Raw genomic sequence first — 21619 nt, forward strand, 5'->3', positions numbered from 1 at the left:
GAAAAGGGGGTGGCTATTCAAATGAACCGTTCGCTCTTTGCAGTCTGTACACGCCATGTCTGAACGAGCTAACAAATCTTGCGGTCGTTTTTTGGATAACTACGCCCCCTGGCCGTTCGCATCCTACGTCATGTCCGCTATTTATTAGATTAATCGAGTACAGTGACCAGGGTATGAGCTGCTCGCTATTCTTGTGGTTGGTTTTTCCTACCACAATCTTGCGAGCAGTTCTGACTATAAAATAACCCAGTGACGTGGTCAATGACGCTGCTGTATTAATTATGCACACCCATAAAACGCCCGTTTTGACCTTTAAGCACGCCTGCTTTCTGATCTCCACTCCCCATTTTCAAGCACCTTCCCCTGTTACCACCCACATACGCCTCCTCCTGTCACTCAAAATAGCAGGCATTCGCTATTTAGCGAACAAACGATTTTCGGCCGCACTGACTGGTTCGCGCATGCGTATTACGATCCGTACGCATGCGCAGTTGGGCAAACATCGCTCGGAACGAACGAGCGGCTGCTTACGAGCGGCTCTGAATCAGGCCCATAGAGTATTCACCTGGGTGGTCAGGTGAGTAGTGTATGTCCCAGAGGAAGGGGAGATGGGTTAGAATGGGGTAGGAGGGGGGGCTGGGAGGTGTAGCCCATGACCCAGCGTAGGAGGAAGTGTCGAAGCGGCACCCCTTGTGCCGGTTTCTGCATACGCCTATGAGTATCTATGTTACAATGGTAGTTAACCCAGCGGCTAATTGTCAAAGCTGAGCAACTCAATTTGTGTCCGATACCCCGTGCGTTAATTACCGGAGGGTGCAAAAATTTGAGCATAAAAATGCACGTCTGTTAATTAACTGTTTGGGTTCTGCATATTACATGGAATCAGTGGGATACCACGCCTTACCAGAGGTTTTACATTGCAGGGAAAAGGCTTAATAATTAAATATCCGAGCCTACTGGCACTTGTGTTTAGACGGCTTTGCCGTCATGTCATTACTGGTATAGGCCGTTGGTTCTGAACTGAAAGATCAAAACTGATGGCATTTAGAGCTGCAAAAAAATGACAGACGTCGCCGTTGGGTTTTAATTGAAGCTGAAACCTGATGGATGATAAATCTATAATTTTTAAGCAGCAACACACCATCGTTAGCAGTCGGTTTCCGTCAGTTTTGAAACTGATGGAAAACCGACCTTTAGTTAATGTATCCCCTAGCATCCTGCATGAGCATCCTGATAGATTTATTACTATACGGGCTGCTTGGATTTCCTACAGTGAGGTCCACCCCCTCCTGTCTCGGCTGATTTCTTGGCACATTGTCGCTCCACCCCCCCACAGGACGACAATGCCACCTGTCCAGGGTCGTGCAGTCAGGGTAGGCAGGGAGGGTGAGGGGGGGGTGAGGGGGGGCAAAGGGGGGAGCAACCTCTCCTGTAATACTCCTGATATTTGATATAAAAGTGATTAGAATACTACAAAGAAGATATTTATAACATTCTTCTTTCTTTATTGTAATCATTTTCATAGTTAACGCTCACCAGCTTTGTGAAGCTCCCTGGGACTGTAGGGTGACGAGAGATGAGGAGGAGACCCCGGACAGGGGGCCTGATTCAGCAAGGATCGGGCGATTGCATGAACCTGCCACTGCGATCGGGACTGCGATCGGAGAGACCACGCAGACCCATCACAGAGTGATTGTCAGGAAGTGCCTTTGTGGGTGGTAATGGGGGTGGGGGGTGGTTGGGCGAATGCGTTTCAACGGCGTTGCATGGGCATGCATAAATTATCCGCTGTGATAGCATACGCAGCCTGAGGCCTCATAGCGTGCGCTGAAGTTAGCAATTCCTGAGTGAGGTCTGACCTGCCATAACTGTGCGTATGGGTCCGATGTTACTCGATGTTACTGATTATTTCACTATGTTGCCAAAGTATACAGATGTTAGTATGGGGAAGTGGGCGTACTTATGTTATCAAATAAAAAATGTGTCTGCGCCTGAAATTACTGAAACATGTAGACAAACCAAGGATAATAAATAAAATGAATTTATTGACACAATAGCAACAATTTATCTTGCTAATAGAACTGCAGTTCCTAAGACCAACAAAGTAAAATCACCTAGCAGAGACAATGTATCACTCTGCATATAAACACCAATAATAAAAATTGTGCTGTTACCCAGAGGGCAAAAGGTAAAAGAATGTCAATGATAATATAAGGATTGATATTCCAACGTGTACAAAGTTCCATAAACTAATGTATTAAAGGAATATTTAGTTGCTCGGATTGAAAAAGCAAAAGTCTCTCTCACTCTGGAGAAATGACCGTAACCCCGCAATAAATGTGCGGTCACTCACCACTCGAATGAAGCCAGACCTGGACGTGAGCCAGAGTCACGGATGGTGAGTGCAGCTCAGTCGTTGTAGTCCTGAGCAGAGTGGGCAGACAGCCCGGGAGGACAGACGTCATGACGTCTCTCCCATAATGCAGAGCGGGCCGGCCCGGGAGGACAGACGGAGGAGTGGATGGCACTGGCTGGAGCAGGATCGGGGATTCAGGTAAGTGTTTTTTTTTTTTTTTATTACGTGTGTGACTACTGGGGGTAGGCCACTACTGGGGGCACTACAGGGGGGGGGGCACTACTACTAGGGGCACTGCATCGGGAGACCACTACTGGGGGCACTGCATAAGGGGGGGTGACCTCCACTGGGGCCACTACAAGGGGGGAACTACTACTAGGGGCACTACAAGGGGGGACTACTACTAGGGGCACTACAAGGTGAGGGGACTACTACTAGGGGCACTACAAGAGGAGGGGATTACTACTAGGGGCACTGCATATGGGGGGACTACCACTGGGGGCACTGCATCAGGGGACCACTACTGGGTGCTCTATATAAAGGGCAATACTGGGGGTACTGCATAGGGGGGGGACTACCACTAGGGGCACTGCATTGGGGGACCACTACTCGGGGCTCTATATAAAGGGCAATACTGGGGGTACTGCATAGGGGGGGACTACCACTAGGCACTGCATCGGGAGACCACTACTGGGAGCTCTATATAAAGGGCAATACTAGAGTACTGCAACTAGGGCCACTATTTAAAGGGCACAGCATAAGGGGTACCACTATTGGGGGAACTGCATAAGGGGTACCACTATTGGGCGCACCCCCGTGATGAGCGACCCCCACTTCCCCAGTTACGCATGGTATGCAGCCGAGGAGGACGCCTCAGCTGCGACCATGCGGGCCGCGGGCAGACTGTCTCTGTGACAAGGCTGCACCGCACGTTTAGTGCTGATCAGACAGAGTTCAGTCAGCACTACACAGTGACAAACACACAGCCGCCAGCGCCGGCAGCTGTGTGTTTGTTTTAATTAGCAGCCACTGAGAGTCTATCAGACTCTCATTGGCTGCTGCGCCCACTGCCGGGGCCGGGCTGGAGCTCACTCATGAGCTCCATCTTCCGGCTCCCGCAGTGGGTAATGGGAGATATGTCATAACTTCTCTCCCATAATGCAGAGCGGATAGTGGTGGCTGGAGCAGGAGCGGGGATTCAGGTAAGTGTTTTTTTTATTTTTTTTTTATTACGTGTGTGACTACTAGGGGTGGGCCACTACTGGGGGCACTACAAGGGTGGGGACTAATACTAGGGGCACTGCATCTGGGGACCACTACTGGGGGTACTGCATAGGCGGGGAACTCCACTGGGGCCACTGCAAGGGGGGAACTACTACCAGGGGCGCTACAAGGGGGGACTACTACTAGGGGACTACTACTAGGGGCACTACAAGGGGGGACTACTACTAGGGGCACTACAAGGGGAGGGGACTACTACTAGGGGCACTACATGGGGAGGGGATTACTACTAGGGGCACTGCATAGGGGGGACTACCACTAGGGGCACTGCATCGGGGGACCACTACTGGGGGCTCTATATAAAGGGCAATACTGGGGGTACTGCATAGGGGGGGACTACCACTAGGGGCACTGCATCGGGGGACCACTACTCGGAGCTCTGTATAAAGGGCAATACTGGGGGTACTGCATAGGGGGGGGGGACTACCACTAGGGGCACTGCATCGGAAGACCACTACTGGGGGCTCTATATAAAGGGCAATACTGGGGGTACTGCAACTGGGGCCACTATTAAAGGGCACAGCATAAAGGGTACCACTATTGGGGGCACTGCATAAGGGGTACCACAATTGGGGGCACTGCATGGGGGGGACTACTACTGGGGGCACTATATAAGGGGCACTGCATAGGGGGTACCACTACTGGGGACACTGCATAGGGGGTATTACTACTGGGGGCACTATATAAGGGGCTTACTACGGGGGGCACAATGGGTGGATAGGGGCCCCAGAGCATTGCTTTGCCCAGGGCCCAAATTGCTGTTAAGACAGCCCTGCACTTGCGGGACCTACAAAGTACTGACGTCAATAAAATCTCGTTGATGTATTTGCTGTCAGTGTCCAATAAAATTTGTCTACATAGTGTATATGCAACCAGCCTCTTTGTACCCTTTTGTACTGTGAAAGAACAGATGTTGCAAAACAAAAAAACAATGAAAAAAATAATGTTATCCTGGCTAGGTCATAAATAGGCCCCTGCGCTTGAGGGAGAGCTAGCAGCTATGATACAAGCCCATACTGAATAAGGTAAAATCCTGACTTACCAATTTGTTCTACAAGCCTGAATATTACGCCACCAATATGCAGGTCTCCAGACACTCTAATTTTGATGTCTTGGTTCTCGGCCTCGTTCTGTTGATCCACAGTAACACACAGCTCCCAGGAAGCTGGGCCGACTGCAGCGGTGTGAGTCATTCTGGTCACAGAACTACAAGGAAAAAAAGAAATGTGATTAAATAAAGTAATGGTTTGTTATCTTGTTGCTAACATTTAAAAACAGACACAGCTGTCCCATACAGTATAGCACTCTCCAGCATCTCTTCTAGACAGGGGTAGTCACCGAAAGCATCATGTGGAAGAGCCAACAAAATGGCGTTTTGTCTTTGTGTCCACTCTGACAAGCACAATGTAAAATTTTAAATTGTATGATATGCCGGCGGCTGAAAACCCGCCGGTTCAAATCCAGATACCGGAAGCCGGATATAGTGAAATCCCGACAGGGGTGGTAGGTACTCTAACCCTCCCCCTCTAACCCTAACCCTCCTTTGGTGGTGCCTACCCCTAACCTCCCCCCGAAGGTGCCTAACTCCCCCCCCCTTCCCACACCCTAAACCTCCCTGTGGTGGGTCTAAACCTTACCTCCCCATCCCTGGGCTAAATATAATACTTACCTGTTTTCTTACCTTCGGGATAGTGGGGGTTACAGCTAGCAGCATAGGGCACAGTATTATCTCATGGAGGTTACAGCTAGCAGCAAAAGGCACAGTATTATCTCAATAAGGTAACAGAAAGCAGCATTGGGCACAGTATTAAATATTTCATGGAGATTACAGACAGCAGCAAAGGGCACAGTATTATCTCATGGAGGTTACAGCTAGCAGCATAGGGCACTGTATTATCTCATGGAGGTTAGAGCTAGCAGCATAGGGCACAGTATTATCTCATGGAGGTTACAGCTAGCAGCATAGGGCACAGTATTATCTCATGGAGGTTACAGACAACAGCATAGGTCACAGTATTAGCTCAATAAGGTAACAGAAAGCAGCATTGGGCACAGTATTAAATATCTCATGGAGGTTACAGACAGCAGCAAAGGGCACAGACAGTATTATCTCATGGAGGTTACAGACAGCAGCAAAGGGCACAGTATTATATCATGGAGGTTACAGACAGCAGCAAAGGGCACAGTATTATATCATGGAGGTTACAGACAGCAGCATAGGGCACAGTATTATCTCATGGAGGCAGTGGTCGAAGTGGGGCGGTATACGGCGGTATGACATACCGCCACTTCCCGGCCCCACTTCATTTTAGATGCAGAAGTGAGTGCACCAGCGCTGGGATCCAGTATGGGATCCCAGCGCTGGAACAGCAGCGGCAATGTATAGAGATGTGTCCCGCAGGGGACACATCTCTATCGGGGCAGCGGAGGCGCTGACATGTAGCCGGGACAAAGTACCTGGTCCCGGCTGCACTGTCAGCACCACTCACCGGGCGGCTGCCAGCCAATCACGAGGCTCGCAGCCGCCAGCCAATCACGGGACTTGCGGCCGCCAGCCAATCGCAGGGCTCGCAGCCGCCAGCCAATGAGAAGCTGCAAATGGCAGCTTCTCATTGGCTCACAGCGGCGCCAGATAAACTGCAGTGAAGACCCGAGGATCCCGGTGGCTCCACTCCAGCAGCGCAGGTAAGAGAGAAATAGGGGAGGGTGTGAGAGAGGGAATAGAGAGAGGGGCAGACAGAGGGAGGCAGGCTAACCATTGTAGGGGGTGAAAGAGAGAGGGAATCAGTAAGGGCAGGGTGTGAGAGAGGGGAGCAGGCAGGGAGAAGTGTGAGGGGGGGGGCTTGGGGGGGTTAGAAGTACAATGGGATGATATGGAAGCAGGGGCCCATAGGGGGGGGAAGATTCAATCTCCATACCCCCACCTCTAAATTACCACTTCGAGCACTGCATGGAGGTTAGAGCTAGCAGCATAGTTCACTGTATTATGTGATGGAGGTTACAACTAGTAGCGTTGGGAAAAATATTATCTCATGGAGGTTACAGATAACAGCATAGGGAACAGTATTATCTCATGGAGGCAGAGGCGGGCTGGGCCGGGGGGCAGGGTGACAGATGCCCCCCGGGCCAGTCCCATTTTCAGCACTTTGGGCCGGCCGCGCCAGCGACATGCGCAGTAAAGTTGGGAAGACTGTGTCAGTCAGTATGACACAGCTGCCCGTGCAGCACCGCGGCATCCAGCCCCGCCCCTTACAAGTCAATGGAACGGCCTACTGTCAGCCCAGACCCTGCTGCCTGAGTCCCGCATGCCGATTCAATCAGCAGAGGGAAAGGTAGCAGCAGGGTCTGGGCTGACAGAAGGCCGTTCCCTTGACTTGTAAGGGGCGGGGCTACGGCTCTACCCTCAGTCTCTCGTTTCCCCTTCCAGAGGACAGCACGGCCATAGCCTAAGTGTTACGAAATACAGGTGCCTGCTGCGAATGCGGGTGAGAGTACCGCAGCGCACCTGGCCTCCAGTAGTCCCCGGCTTTCTGCCTGTAATGCCCGCCTCCCCTCCATTCCTAATACCCAGTCACCCAGCTCCTTCTGCTTCCCCTGTCTACTCCTCTTGTCCCCAGCTCCCCACCACCTCCTCCTGTATGTGGCTCCCCACCCCCTCTAATACCTGGTGGCACCCAGCCCCTTCTTCTGTCCCTGCATACTCTTCCTGTTCCTAGCTCCCCCTCCACCTCCTCATGTACAGTATGTGGCTTCCCTTAACATTTAATACCCGGAACCCAGCTCTTTCTAATGTCCCTGCCTACTCTTGTCCCCAGGTCCTCTCCACCTCCTCTGTTTGTCGCTCTTCACCCACTCTAATGCGCAGTATCACCCAACCCCTTTTCCTGTCCGTACCTACTTCTTTTATCCCCAGTTCACCTCTACCATGTCCTGTATGGGGTTCCCCTTCCCCTCTAATACCGAGTGGCACCCAGCCCCTTCTCCTGTCCCTGCCTACCCCTCCTGCTCCCAGCTCCCCTCCCCGATTCCTCCTATAACTGGCTCCTCACCTCCTATTCCCTGCTCTCCACCTCCTACTCCGGTCCCTGACTTCCCACACCTACTCCGGTCCCTGACTTCCCACACCTACTCCAGTCCCTGACTTCCCACCTCCTACTCTGGTCCCTGACTTCCCACCTCCTACTCCAGTCTCCAGTCCCTGACTTCCCACCTCCTATTCCTTTCCCCTACTTCCACCTACTACTCCTGTCCCCGACTCCCCATCTCCTACTCCTGTGCCCGGCTTCCTACCTCCTACACCTGTCCCCAGCTCCGCCTCCCACACATCAAGAAGACGAGGAGCCATAAGGACCTGTAGCATGAGTGCAGCCACCCTCATCCAGCTCCCACAGAATAAAAGGACAGAAGAATGCACATGCAGAGAATTCCTTGAGCATTTTTGCTCAAAGGTAAGAGAACAAAATCTTTTTGGTATATTTTTATAATGTATTTATTGGTTTGTCGTTTTTCTTAAAATTATGCTACAGTTTCTGCATAATTTTATGCATCACTGCTATGTAAGAACAGTCTAATGCAGAAGATTTCACAGAAATCTACTGCAGAAGGCTAACTACCGTAGCAGGCTGCAGTCCCCATTATTGTCAATGGGGACTGCAGTCTGACCTCTAGGTATAAAACTGATGCTATTGGGTAGAGCTTATTTCCCCTTCGTGCTAGGAACCTGGAAGTGACGTGAGTGAGGGTGGAAGTGCAGTTCCATGCCCATAAAGGCCACCTAAAGAAGAAACTTGTTCCCTCGCTATGCTCGCCACGCTTCGGGCTCGGTGGCTCGCTACAAGATTGCATTTCCCCTCTATGCTCACTTGGATGGTAGGGAATAACGTTGGACAGTAGCTGATAATGTCAGGGCCCTCTCCTTGAAGTTAATCTGGATAATACCATGCTATTGGGGATATCAGCTTGGCATTCTAGGGTTATGTGGGGATGTTTGGTGGTATGTGGGGAATGCTAAAACATAAATTGTGATGGGACCCAGAAATGGTCAGGTAGGACCCTATTTTTTTAAGTGGAGGTCCCTGGGACCCACATATTTTGTCGTCAGCGCAATCACTGGGCCAGTGATTTTTATTTTTGTGTGAAACAAAGTGTCAATAACAGAAAAAGCTCATATATAAACTAGGGGAACGGAACCGAGTAGAACCGAATCCGCTCACCCCTAATATAAACCCTGTCATCACCCATAATGAGCATTCCCCCTTGTCACGTTACCCAATAGCGTGTGAGCAAAAGCAGGGCATATCAGTGATTTCACTATTACACGTAAAGCAGAAAACCTCTCTGACCTGTAATAGGTTCAAAAAGAAACATATGGCTGGAGGGGCCCCACATAACTGCTTACAGAGGGTCGGATGGCAGGGTGCCATCCATACTTGCCAGGGCCGCTTGCATGCATTTGCCCCCCAGGCTAAAATTTGCCAGCCAGCCCCTGCATGGAGGTTACAGCTAGCAGCATAGGACCTCATTCAGAGCCGCTCGTAAGCGGCCGCTCGTTCATTCCGAGCGATGTTCGCACATCTGCGCATGCGTATGGGTTGTAATACGCATGCGCGAACCAGTCAGTGCGGTCAGAAATCGTGTGCTCGCAAAATAGCGAATGCCTGCTAATTTGAGTGACAGGATGAAGCGTTTATGGGTGGTAACAGGGGAAGGTGCTTGAAAACGGGGAGTGGAGATCAGAACGCAGGCGTGCCAAAAGGTCAAAACGGGCGTTTTAAGGGTGTGCATAATTAACAAAGCAGCGTCATTGACCACGTCACTTGGTTGTCTTTTAGTCTGAACTGCTCGCATGATTGCGGTGGGAAAATCCAACCACAAGAATAGCAAGCAGTTCATACGCCGTTCGATGTACTAGATTAATCTAATAAATAGCGGAGATGACGTATGATGCGAGCGGCCAGGGGGCGTTTTTTTAAAAATAACGACCGCATGTTTTGTTCGCTCGTTCAGACATAGAGGCGTCAACAGACCGCAAAGACCGAACGGTCAATTTAAATAGCCAGCCCCTTTTTCTGAATGAGCGAGCGCAAATAGCTTCCGGCTCTGAATCAGGCCCATAGTTCACTGTATTATGTGATGGAGGTTACAACTAGCAGCATTGGGAACAGTATTATCTCATGGAGGTTACAGACAACAGCATAGGGCACAGCATTAGCTCATGGAAGTTACAACTAGCAGCATAGGTCACAGTATTATCTCATGGAGGTTACAGACAGCAGCATAGGGCACAGTATTATCTCATGGAGGTTACAGACAGCAGCATAGGGCACAGTATTATCTCATGGAGGTTACAGATAGCAGCATAGTTCACTGTATTATGTGATGGAGGTTACAACTAGCAGCATTGGGATAAATATTATCTCATGGAGGTTACAGACAACAGCATAGGGCACAGTATTATCTCATGGAGGTTACAGATAGCAGCATAGTTCACTGTATTATGTGATGGAGGTTACAACTAGCAGCACTGGGAACAGTATTATCTCATGGAGGTTACAGACAAGAGCATAGAGCACAGCATTACCTCATGGAGGTTACAACTAGCAGCATAGGTCACAGTATTATGTCATGGAGGTTACAGCCAGCAGCATAGGGCACTGTATTATCTGATGGAGGTTACAGCTAGCAGCATAGGGCACAGTATTATCTCATGGAGGTTACAGCTAGCAGCATAGGGTACATTATTATCTGATAGAGGTTACAGCTAGCAGCATAGGGCACATTATTATCTGATAGAGGTTACAGACAGTAGCATAGGGCACAGCAGGCTTCCCTGGACTCATTATAAATACGCCTATGGTCATGTCACACACCCTGTCCCCTCCTCTTGTTGTCTGTAGGCTTTAACATAATGAACACAGGGCCTGATTCAGAGCCGGACGCTCTGAAAGAGCGCTCGTTCTGAATCAGGGCTTTTTTTTTTTGGTGCGGCCTCCGAGCCACTTGCATAGCTGTGGGTGACCACCCACAGCTATTGCGAGCGGCCAGGTGATGGTCGTGATGGTCTCGGCCATCGGGGCTTTCGACGAGACCCTTGCGGTAGGTCTCGTTCCCGCAAGCCCCAGAGAGCTTCTGGCTCGTGATGTCAGTGGGGCCGCCCCCAAAAGGCAGGCGTTCCGTCGGGAACGCCTCCTTTTGGCCAGCCACCCCCCCTGCCCGCCTCCAAAATGGTGCGAGCTGTCGATCAAAGTCTACAGCCGCCCCCTTTTTGTGCGAGACCCGGAGCGATGGAGCACCCGTCGCTAGCCGGGTCTTGCGCATGCGCACGTCGGAGCTGGCTCCGGCGTGCGCATGTGCAGTGGACAAACATCGACCCACTTGCGAGCGGGTCTGAATCAGGCCCACAGTTCCTGCCAGTATTTGGAATGGCCTTGTAGCTCTGCACTCATTCACTAACCTACGATTAATCTCAGTGGTAAGAGCTTAGATAGTTGATTTTTTTTATTTTTTTTACAATGGCACATATTTCTGTTTTGCTAGACCTAATGCATTTCTCATTGAAGGGCCCAATCATCATCGAAGGCGCATGGCCTCCGATGATGAAGTATCCAACTCGCAGCGGAGGAAACGTGACACCGGAGCAGTTGTCCCCGTGGTTAGTTTTGCAGGTACTTCTGTTACTTACCTGCTCCCCCTCATCCTGGATACGCATGCGCAAAGCAGCCGGGGAGGTAGTGAGGAGGCGGCGGAGAGATCCGCCTGGATCTCTGCATCTCCGGAACTCCTTTCCCTAGGAAGGAGCGGGGCTACAAGAACAAGCGCCGTTTGGAGATGGCTCTTGTTCTCGGCAGCAAACTCCAAAACCTTTCAATTTTTCGGAGTTTGCTGAATACCTATCGGACCCCCTGATGATGAATGTCCCAGTTACTGGGCCATTTATTGTGGGATGAATAGGCGGGCCCCTGTGTATTAGACACTGGTCAGGCAGTACAAGGGCCACCTATCACATGTACAATGCATCAATGTGGTATATATAGACAGGATCACCATCATAATATTTATTTATTACCAGTTATTTATATAGCGCACAAATATGCTGCAGCGCTTTACAAAGAATATTTGGCCAATCACATCAGTCCCTGCCCCAGCGGAGCTTACAATCTATATTCCCTACCACATGTACACACACATGCACATTAATGTTCTTTTTTTTTTTCTTTTGTTGGAGAGCCAATTAACCTACCAGTATATTTTTGGAGTGTGGAAGGAAACCGGAGCACCCGGAGGAAACCCAGGGAGAATATACAAACTCCACACAGGGCCATAGTAGGGAATTGAACCCACGACCTCACTGCTGTGAGGCAGTAATGGTAACCATTACACCATCTGTGCTGCTCATATGCTTAGTTCATACATGCCTACCCTCCCGAAAGTCGCTAGAGGGCCTGATTTTTTCTCCCGCATTCTCCCCAGTTTCTAGTGTAGTGGGCAGAATAAGGAGAATTTTCTTGTGGACCTGCGGGTCCGTGAATAGGGGGCATGACCTAATGACACGATTCTATGAGGGCTTAATGAGGCGACCCATCCGGCCCCGCCACCAACACCTCCCACCTGGTTCTCCTCCCTGGGCTTCTCCCGGGGAGGAAAAACTCAAATGTCGGCAAGTATGGCTTAGTTATTATACATACTGTATGTTACATTATACTGCATTCCCAGGAATATGGTGTCGACCATCGATGGCAAAGCCATTGACCATCACTGGAAAGCCATCGATGGCCATCCCTAGTGCACAAGGGCCGATGAGGATTAGTCTTGCACACAGTCCCAATGCATGCACACGTTGCACCTGATTTCAGTGTAATATACAGTAGATGTGATTCTATCAACATGGTCTGAGTCAGACTCTCCTGTAAGCAACAAGCCGGGGCATACGTAAGGCGCTTGAATAATATTCAACTTGTCTGGGCTGCAGTTACACATAAATAAACAACATCTCAGTGTTTAATTTACATTATTACTTAACTCAGTTTTTCTACAACACACTTGTTGGATATAGCGCAGAGCTACATTGTTTGGTGCTACAGTTACATCAGGAGGCCAGCAGACTTCTGTATAGCAGAGGGGAAATTTGTATTGTGCACACTATGGAAACAAGCCCTTATGACATGTGCCCTGTACTTTCATACATACTTGGCGACTTGCTGGCTAGCCTCCGCGAGGGGGCATACCGGTCGACTCTGCGGGTGGCGTGACACTGTAAAGTGTGCGGCACATGTGTGTGTGTGGGGGAGGACTTGGTGGTGTTATGGCACAATTGCTGCGATACTGGCATTGTAAAGCAGGTGGGCCACAGTGACTCGATTCCACACGAATAGCGTCATCAATCACCCGTACCACTCACTGCACTCGGGGGCTACAGTAGACTTGACCACTCTACCGGGTGCAAGGGAGCACCTTTCGAGATTCGGGAGCCTCCCGGAAGCTGGTTGCTATGGGTTACTGCATATTTGCCTTTAGTCAGTAAACAATCCCATTGTCTGCCTGATGTTTATTTTTTCTTCCAACCAATGAACATAGGACCTCATTCAGAGTCTCTCGCAAGCGGCCGCACGCTCGTACACGGCCGATGTTAACAGACCACGCATGCGCGCTTCGTTGTGCGAATGTGCATATGAGTCCTTGCGATCTCAAAATCCGTCGCTTGTACGGCTTGCGAGCTGGAAGTGACTCCCGATAGTTGATTGACAAGAAAGGCCGTTTGTGGGTGGTAACAGGGGAAGGTGCTTGTGAACGGGGGAGTGGTTGTGCGAACGCAGGCGTGTCAGGCCACCAAAACGTCGTTTAAAGGGAGTGCATAATTTACAAAGTAGCGTCATGGTACATGTCACCTGACTGTATTTCAGCCAGCACTGATCACAATGTTTCCGGCAGGCTAAGGCAACCCCAAGGGCTGCGAGCAGCTCCGATGGTGCTGATTAATCCTTCATTTCCTGGAGATGACGTCTGTTGCGAGTGGCAAGGGGGCATCTTTAGACACTTGCGAGCGCACTTTGCCGTAGCTCGCTAAAACATAGTGGGCATCCTTACGAGACGCAGTGCGAGCACTTCATTACAATATCCGGCCCCTGTTTGCCAGCGAGCGATCGCATCTTGCGAGAGACTCTGAATGAGGTCCATATTCCATTGTAATATCCGTTACAGTATTCTGCCTGCATGCTTTTTATGTTATTTTTTAAATTCTTAATGATACATAAAACATGATTGTTATTGCGGTATGGAAATTCACATCTAAACTAAACACAAAAATATACAGGTTTATCCGCATTCCTATATCTAACCCCTAATATCTCTCTCCTGAGGGGGAACAGTGTACATACAGCCTTGCAGAGCAGCAAGTCAGGGCTTGTGATAGTGAGAAGAGTAACATGGGGTCCCAGAGCTACGGTATAACTTGTTCTGGGAAAAGAAGCAATGAAAAATTCCCAGGAACTGTCTGCAGGAACTATAAGGAGAACTGTATGTTCAAATTTGTTGCAGAAACAAAGAAATGAAGGCTCATTTAATAAAATAGGGTGCATGCTTTCAGGGTTGTAGCAAGGATGTATGGCACAGGGCATAGATCAAAACCTGGCACTCACCATCATCTCTATGCTATGGTGCTAATAATAAATACTAGAGATGTGCGCCGACCCTCGTGTTTTGGTTTTGGATCTGGATCTCCCCTGGTGTTTTGTTTTTAGGTTTTGGATTTGGTTTTGGATCTGTATTTTTTCCAAAAAATTATATAAACAGCTAAAACCACATCATTTGGGCCTGTTTTTGTTCCTACAGTATTATTAACCTTAATAACAATGATTTTCAGGCATTTCCAGGCATTTTTAATCACCTCACAGCTCACAATATTGATTTCACTATTTTTCACCAATATAGGCCAAAGGCTGCAGCGAGCTGGCTGGCTAAAGTAAGCAACAGAGCTGCAGCACAAACGCACGGCAGTTTAACAAAATATAGGACATCTATGAAACATTGCCACACAGCAGTGGCAGACAGGATGGCAGTTTAATAAACTATAATAATGTCAGTCGGCAATGCCCCAAATTGTGCCAAATGTAAAGGAAAGAGGAGCAAGATGGAATTGTCCCTCCCACCCACTCTTATGTGGGATATTAAAAAGGACATGCACAGTTTAACAAACCAAGCACTTTAGCCACTAGGACTGACACTTTCGTGGCTGAACTCCTTCGTTTGTTTGGGCCCCCACAAAACATTTTTTGGAATGACTACCTTCAATTATTAAGGAGGAGCTTGACGATGAGGGTGTTGGTGGTGGAGATTGCATGTTATGGTCCAAACTGCTGGTAGCTGATACTGGACTGCTTGTTATTAATTTACACATTATAATTTTGTTAAACAAATTGCATGAACTCGCTGCAAATGACGTAACGGAGGAGGTGCCTAGATGGTTAACGTCCCTTCCTCTGCTAACTTTGGCTTTACAAATGGAACAGATGCCTTCACAACTGTTGTCAGAATTTAGATTTAAATAATTCCACACCCAATACATTGCTTTTCTGGCTTTCTTTTTATCATTAGCAAGAACTGCTGCCACTGGTGGCTGATTTACACAAACCACATCCTTATAATCAACATCCACATTAGCGTCAGATAGGACACAGATTTCCCCCTCATCCTCCTTTTGCACATCCTCCACACTATCATCCTCATTTTTTATTATTTCGCCATCTAATACTAGCACAGCCATCATGGCGTCAGCGATCCACTGTGAAACTGGGTGACAGCTGTTATACTTACTTCCTCTATCAAAGGACTGTTTAATAGTCAATTGTTTTTTAAAATTACTTCCGATCACGAATGAGGATGTTGATGATGATGCAGGTGTTGGTGTTGGAGATCGAAGGCGCTTGGATCCCACAGAGAGGGAGCAGGTAGGTGACACTGGACTTGTTACGTTTTGAGTTTTGGAACTTGGCGACATACACTTTGATATTTGATGAATGCGCTCCAAGTGACGTAACAAGGAGGAGGTTCCTAGGTGGTTTAGGTCCCTCCCTCTACACACTCTTGCTTTACAATGGTTACATATGGCTTGACAGCTGTTGTCTGGATTGGGGTGGAAATAATTTCACACGTGAGAAGTGGATTTTTTTTGTCTTTTGCCCCAGCATGACAACAATGGGCTTTGGCTTTTTCAATCCATGGTCAACAGCTGTTGCCTTACTTACACAAAGGATATCCTCGGCATCAACATCCTCATCACCAACATCTTCATCATCAACATCCTCATCATCCTTAGCACCTTCAACTACCAAAATATCCTCCTGCTCCATGTGCAATTCCACAGAAGCATCCTCACTGACTACGTCTGCAAGATGTTGACTTCCCACATTTACAGAGGGTACACAAATGTTGGAACTTAGTATTTAGTATTTAGGTCTGGCTCACACATGGCAACCGCGGACACACTTGCACTCTCCTCGGGGATTTGTGATTTCGATTTCTCAGGGCACACAGTTGTTTTTTCCAAAGGGGTATCAGAATCAGAACCAGCAGTCTTCATAAAGAAAGGCCAAGGCCTTATCCTTTCCTTGCCACTTCGTGTAGTGAAGGGCATATTGCCAATTTTTTGTGTATCTAAAGGCAAATTTCCTTTCAATTTTGTTTTCTTAACTTCAGTACAAGTAGCTTTACCATATTGATGGCATGACTTAAGTCCCTTCATAGAGGACGAGGAAGTTGACGGCCTTGCACTGCTGGCGGCAGCAGCTACAATATGTGGTTCTTCGCCTTGCTCTCCTGTCATGTGACAGCCCTCCATATTTTCTGCGGTCTTGAAGCAGTGTCACAAGCACCAATAGTGTAGCCAAGGTGCGTTTACAAAATTCACACATGTGCAGTCGTGCACACACACAAAAATATTACACAAAAAAAGACAATTGATTGTTATTTTTTTTCAGCTCCAGAACTTGAGCCCAGAGCACCGATTGATCACGACTGGAGTCGGGCAGCACTAGGTTGCAACTTGTGTTGCTGGCTGGATCTTGTCGGTTAAGCCTAACACACATGCACACACAGAAAAATATTACACAAAAAGACACTTTTATTGTTTGTTTTTTTTCACTATTTTTTTTTTTTTTCCAGAACTTGGGCCCAGATGGACGCAGCAGAGCCCAGATGTATTCTGCACCAGCCCAGATGGACACAGCAGACAGCACAGCACAGAATGGATCAGCAGCACCAGCCCAGGACACAGCAGACAGCACAGCACCACCAGCCCAGGACACAGCAGACAGCACAGCACCACCAGCCCAGGACACAGCAGACAGCACAGCCCAGAATGGATCAGCACCACCAGCCCAGGACACAGCAGACAGCACAACACCAAACAACACCAGCAACTCTCCCAGCCCTACACTACCCACCCTCCCTGTTCAGTCTCCACAGCCGGAGTGAAATGGCGTCCGCCGCGTGGTCCCTATATACTACATTGATCATAGAGACGTAAGCTCGCGAACCGCAAGATTTCCGACTCTCTGGTTTTGCCTCGGTTTGAGATCAGGGTCAGGCGGGAAACCCCGAGCCTGCTTGGATCCGACCCGGATCTACTAAATTCGGCTGGGTTCCGATCTCTGAAACCTGAACCCGCTCATCTCTAATAAATACAGGTATATAAATTTTCATACTGATTTTTATTTTCAATGTTATGCTTAATAGAGATTGTGCCACGAGGAAAACAATAGGAAGAAAGATAACGGAGTACAGACACAATAGTGGCAATATGTGAACAATTTGAAAATACATAGCTAGGGTATTTCAAAACACAGGACTTGTAGCACATAAAGGTATATACAAAAGCATACACAGTGCAGTGCTAGATTTTTATTTACGTATCTATAGATACTAGAAATGCAGACAGTATTATTTGTATAAGATTTCTGTACTATTTGTCCTCATTACAGTTTCCACCTGTGTTCTGTGTATCATCACCTCCTACCACCAGCAGTTTTATAGTAATATTCTCTTAACTGACATTCATGACGATAGTACCGGTATATTATCTATGTTTATTCACAGAGGCCCAACACAGCACCCAGGGTAATGTCTCTGCTCGCCCTTCTCTTCCAACACTCCAGCATACTACAAGGTTTAATGCAGTGGTTCTCAACTCCAGTCCTCAAGTAACCCGCAACAGGTCATGTTTTCTGTATGTCTTAAATCCAGCGCAGGTGAGTTCATTTATTTGCTGGTAAATAATTATCCCAGAATTAAATCCAGAGAATATGACCTGTTGGGGATACTGGAGGATATATATTATATATCACACTAGCAGGTTATGGGGTCTATTTATGAAGCAATGATAATCCCGTTATCCAGCTCTTTCGACAGAGAATGCTGTTATCACCGCTTCCTTCTAGTATTTGGCAACAGGGATACCACAGAGCAGTGATTCCCAACCTCGGTCCTCAAGGCACACTAACAGTCCTGGTTTTAGTGATATCCATCATTGTGCTCAGAAGATTAAATCAAAATAACTGAGGTACTAATTAAGTCACTTGTGCTCAAGTATGGCTATCCCTAAAACCTGGACTGTCAATGTACCATGAGGACCGTGGTTGGGAACCCCTGACACAGAGGAATCACTAATTTATCTTGCAGTCCCTGTATTTTCACATGTTACTGCATCCCCAAGCCTGCTATGTGTGTGTAGTCTCTGCGCAATTTATCAAGATGTGGGAATTGGTGCAAAATTAAATAGGGGGTGGGGCTAAATGGCGTGATTCATGAAGAATTGCATCATTAAGCCCCGCCCATTACATGGGGAACCCGCGATCTCCGTGGAAATTCTCCCCATTCTGCCCACTTCACTAGGAAGTGGGCAGAATGCGGGAGAAGTGCCTACCCTTCCGGGGGTGCGGGGGGTTACCCAAAGAATCGATAGCCTCCCGCGAATTCCCGGGAGGGTAGGCATGAATGGGTTATGACATTTTTTCCGTAATTAGAAAACAATAGTAAAGCTTAGCTTACCGCCGTCTGTTACCGTACCGCTTACGCCATCTATAGATAGCGTTACCGGTACAGTCTCCATTGGCTGCAACTCAGCAGAGGACAGCAAAGAGGAGGGGACCTCGCTAGAGAGGAAAGTCATGTTAAATACCGACAGCATATTCATTACTATCACTGTGATACTAAACTAAATATGCCGCCTGCATTTAGTATTAGTGTTAAATGGATCCCTAAGACAATTATGAGTAGTCATCAGGACAGGCTGAGCTGTTCCTAACCACAAGCTATGGGGCATATTTATCACAATCCGCATTTTCACTGCAACATGAAAATGAATATTTAAAAGTGAATTTCTCTTGCCAGGAGATGGGCTCTGATTAGAGTCTGTCCTGTCAAAGAGCTGGTGGTAGTGTGATAGCGTAAATGTATCACACCGCTTCCTGATTCCGGTCTTCAGAGCGCACTGCGCATGTGCAGCCAACAACATTCTTTCAACGGGGGCTAGCAGTGACGCTCCCTCTCCAGAAAAATATGTAAAAAAGTAGCCCGTAGTAGGCTACTATAGGATAACGCCTTCTGGAAATGGCGTCATGTTATCAGGACCAAGCTTGGTAAATCCGGCGGCACTGTAGACATTTGTGAACAAAAATGGAGGGACTGCGGCAGATATCGGAGATCCTAAATATTTTCGGGTACCCCTTGAAAACGTCGGGTTTAGGGGAATATCCTGCAACTATACAATGATCAATAGGCCCTTATGTACGAAACAGGTGCACTTGCCCAGTAAAAAAGTGACATGTACATATTTACAAGTTCAACCCATAGACCTTTTATTTTACTGCATTGTTTTTTTTAGCACGTATAAGCCCTACAATATCCAATGTGTCTTTGAATTGATTGGTTGCTAAAATGTTTTTGCTAGAATTATTGGGGAGCCCAAAATAAAATACTGGTTACAAAGACCTTCACAACTGCAGCGATATGATGTAACATAACCACACTATACTAAAACCCATGGGACCTTACTGCAAATGGATGCTTGAGGTTCTCCACACAGCGGACTCTCAGACCTAACCCACTTACCAGCTGCAGTTAAAAAACAAAGACTGGCAGTGGCAAATGCAGGATTTCTAGAGGGGGGTTCCAAATGCTTGATTTTAGAGCGAATGTGGCCAGCCCATGAAGAGGGCAGAATTAGTACTCAACCAGTTTTATTATGTGTCATACAAAGTGTATTGTATATCATAATTCCAGCATATAGAGGACCAGCAATCACAGTAAACCATTAAATGCGGCAGTAAGGCCATCCTGCCTGAGCTGAATGTTTTTATTTTAGATGTAGGCACCATTCCAGAGCATTGGAGCAAATCCGGGAGTCTGGAGGAGCGGCAGAAGAACCTAGCACTGCCCTGGACATATATGTACAAATTGGGCTCTATAGCAGTACATCCCTAACAGTGCATGTTTTCCAGATCTCCTAGTTGGTGCACAGGTTATTTATTACTGTCTGATACATGTTAAAAGATCCATAGGTGGTGCTAATTATTTCATTTGTGATACTGAGAAGAAAATGCAGCACTAGAAAAATTCTATTATATTACTATGTCTACTGTGGTCATGTGTGTACTGGGAAGGGGGGCAGACGGAAACCTCCCCTGAGTTTGCCTATGACTGGTCACACTCCAGTAATACAAGTATATAAAAAATGCCCAGAGTACAGCATATGTATCTGTTGAATGCTGTACATACTTGCAAAAGCTGGAGGAATGTGCCAATAAAATGGAATTTCCCAGAATAACCCTTTTGGTGTAACAAGGTACCATACAAAAGATTCGCAATGGTCACAATTCTGCGCTGCCTTTATAATAAGCATATATAGTGCATTACACAAAAGTGATAACATTACAAAGTGATTACCAGAACTCTCTACATATAGATGATACTCATGTCATTTGTATTTATGCAAATATGTTGGTAATTGTTCTATAATTTTCAATAATTAGATAGGAGTATTGAATGGTTTTCTAAAGCAGTAACACATTCTAAAACATTGTATAAAATCTACAGTATATAACCCTCTGAAATACTCTGTGCTGTGAATACAGGATAAGTGATATTGTAAAGACCTCATGGGTGATTTCCAGGCAGTGCTGACAGACCAGATATAACTAAAGGTAATATAGGTAATTATGTATTATTATTAATTATTGTTTTCTATGTTTACCCTGTACAACTAGGCATACGCTTGTGGCACCTTATAAATAAAAGTTAATAATTATAGTAAATATTGCTATAAGTGCTGCCGCTACTCTTGGTTACATAAGTACAGTATACAGTAAAGCAGAGGTTTCCCAGTTAAGTTGTCTCACCTTTGTTTCCTGTGTCCACACAGCAGTAATGTGCCCACCTGGATTCTACACAGAGACAGGAACACTGGTGGTGGTGCCTGCAACAACTGCTTATCTCCTCCCAGCTATGACGGGGAGAGGAGTAGAGGGGGCAGGTGATTATGAAGTGGGAAAGGAGAATACTGCACTTGCTGTGTGGATGGATCCCGCCCAGGGTTCCATCCTGGCTCTGGCCTAGCTGCTGTGACTGCAGGTAACAGCATGTTCAGCTTTTCCTTGCACAGAGCAACGTGAATTCTCCAACTAGGTTTTAGGGCTGGTGTCTGTGGACTGAGCACTTGCAACAGGGAAGAGATGAGTTGTCAACATTTCCCAGATTCCTGACATCACACCAAGTTGCCAGGTTTACAGGAGGCAGAGTACTGTAACAAGGCGGAGTGTGACCGCACAGCACAAAGCTTCATTCTCCAGGCTGAGGAATTATGTGTGGACTTTAGTACCTTAGGGCTGCGTTGTTTTGTGTCTATTGTGCTTTAACTCTTACTTCTGTTACACTGGTAGCAAAAAACAAAGCTGCACCCTGCATACTTTCATTCTTTTAATTTTACTATGTGTA

At 47.5% G+C, this 21619-nt stretch overlaps 1 protein-coding gene across 1 annotated transcript in view; it reads right to left on the minus strand.

The window, feature by feature from the left end:
• Positions 1 to 21184, minus strand: part of FERMT1 (FERM domain containing kindlin 1) — a 96472-nt gene extending 75288 nt beyond the window's left edge. Inside the window, exons 1-2 of the mRNA XM_088478037.1 lie at positions 21025 to 21184; positions 4680 to 4843 (exon numbers count right to left, since the gene is read on the minus strand). Coding sequence (XP_088334163.1) covers positions 4680 to 4830 — 151 coding nt within the window. The 5' untranslated portion in view covers positions 4831 to 4843; positions 21025 to 21184. The remainder of the gene's footprint in view (positions 1 to 4679; positions 4844 to 21024) is intronic.
• Positions 21185 to 21619: the final 435 nt, after the last annotated feature.

The sequence above is a fragment of the Taudactylus pleione genome, unplaced genomic scaffold, assembly GCF_031769625.1.
Source record: "Taudactylus pleione unplaced genomic scaffold, aTauple2 ptg000206l, whole genome shotgun sequence".
Lineage (NCBI taxonomy): Eukaryota > Metazoa > Chordata > Amphibia > Anura > Myobatrachidae > Taudactylus > Taudactylus pleione.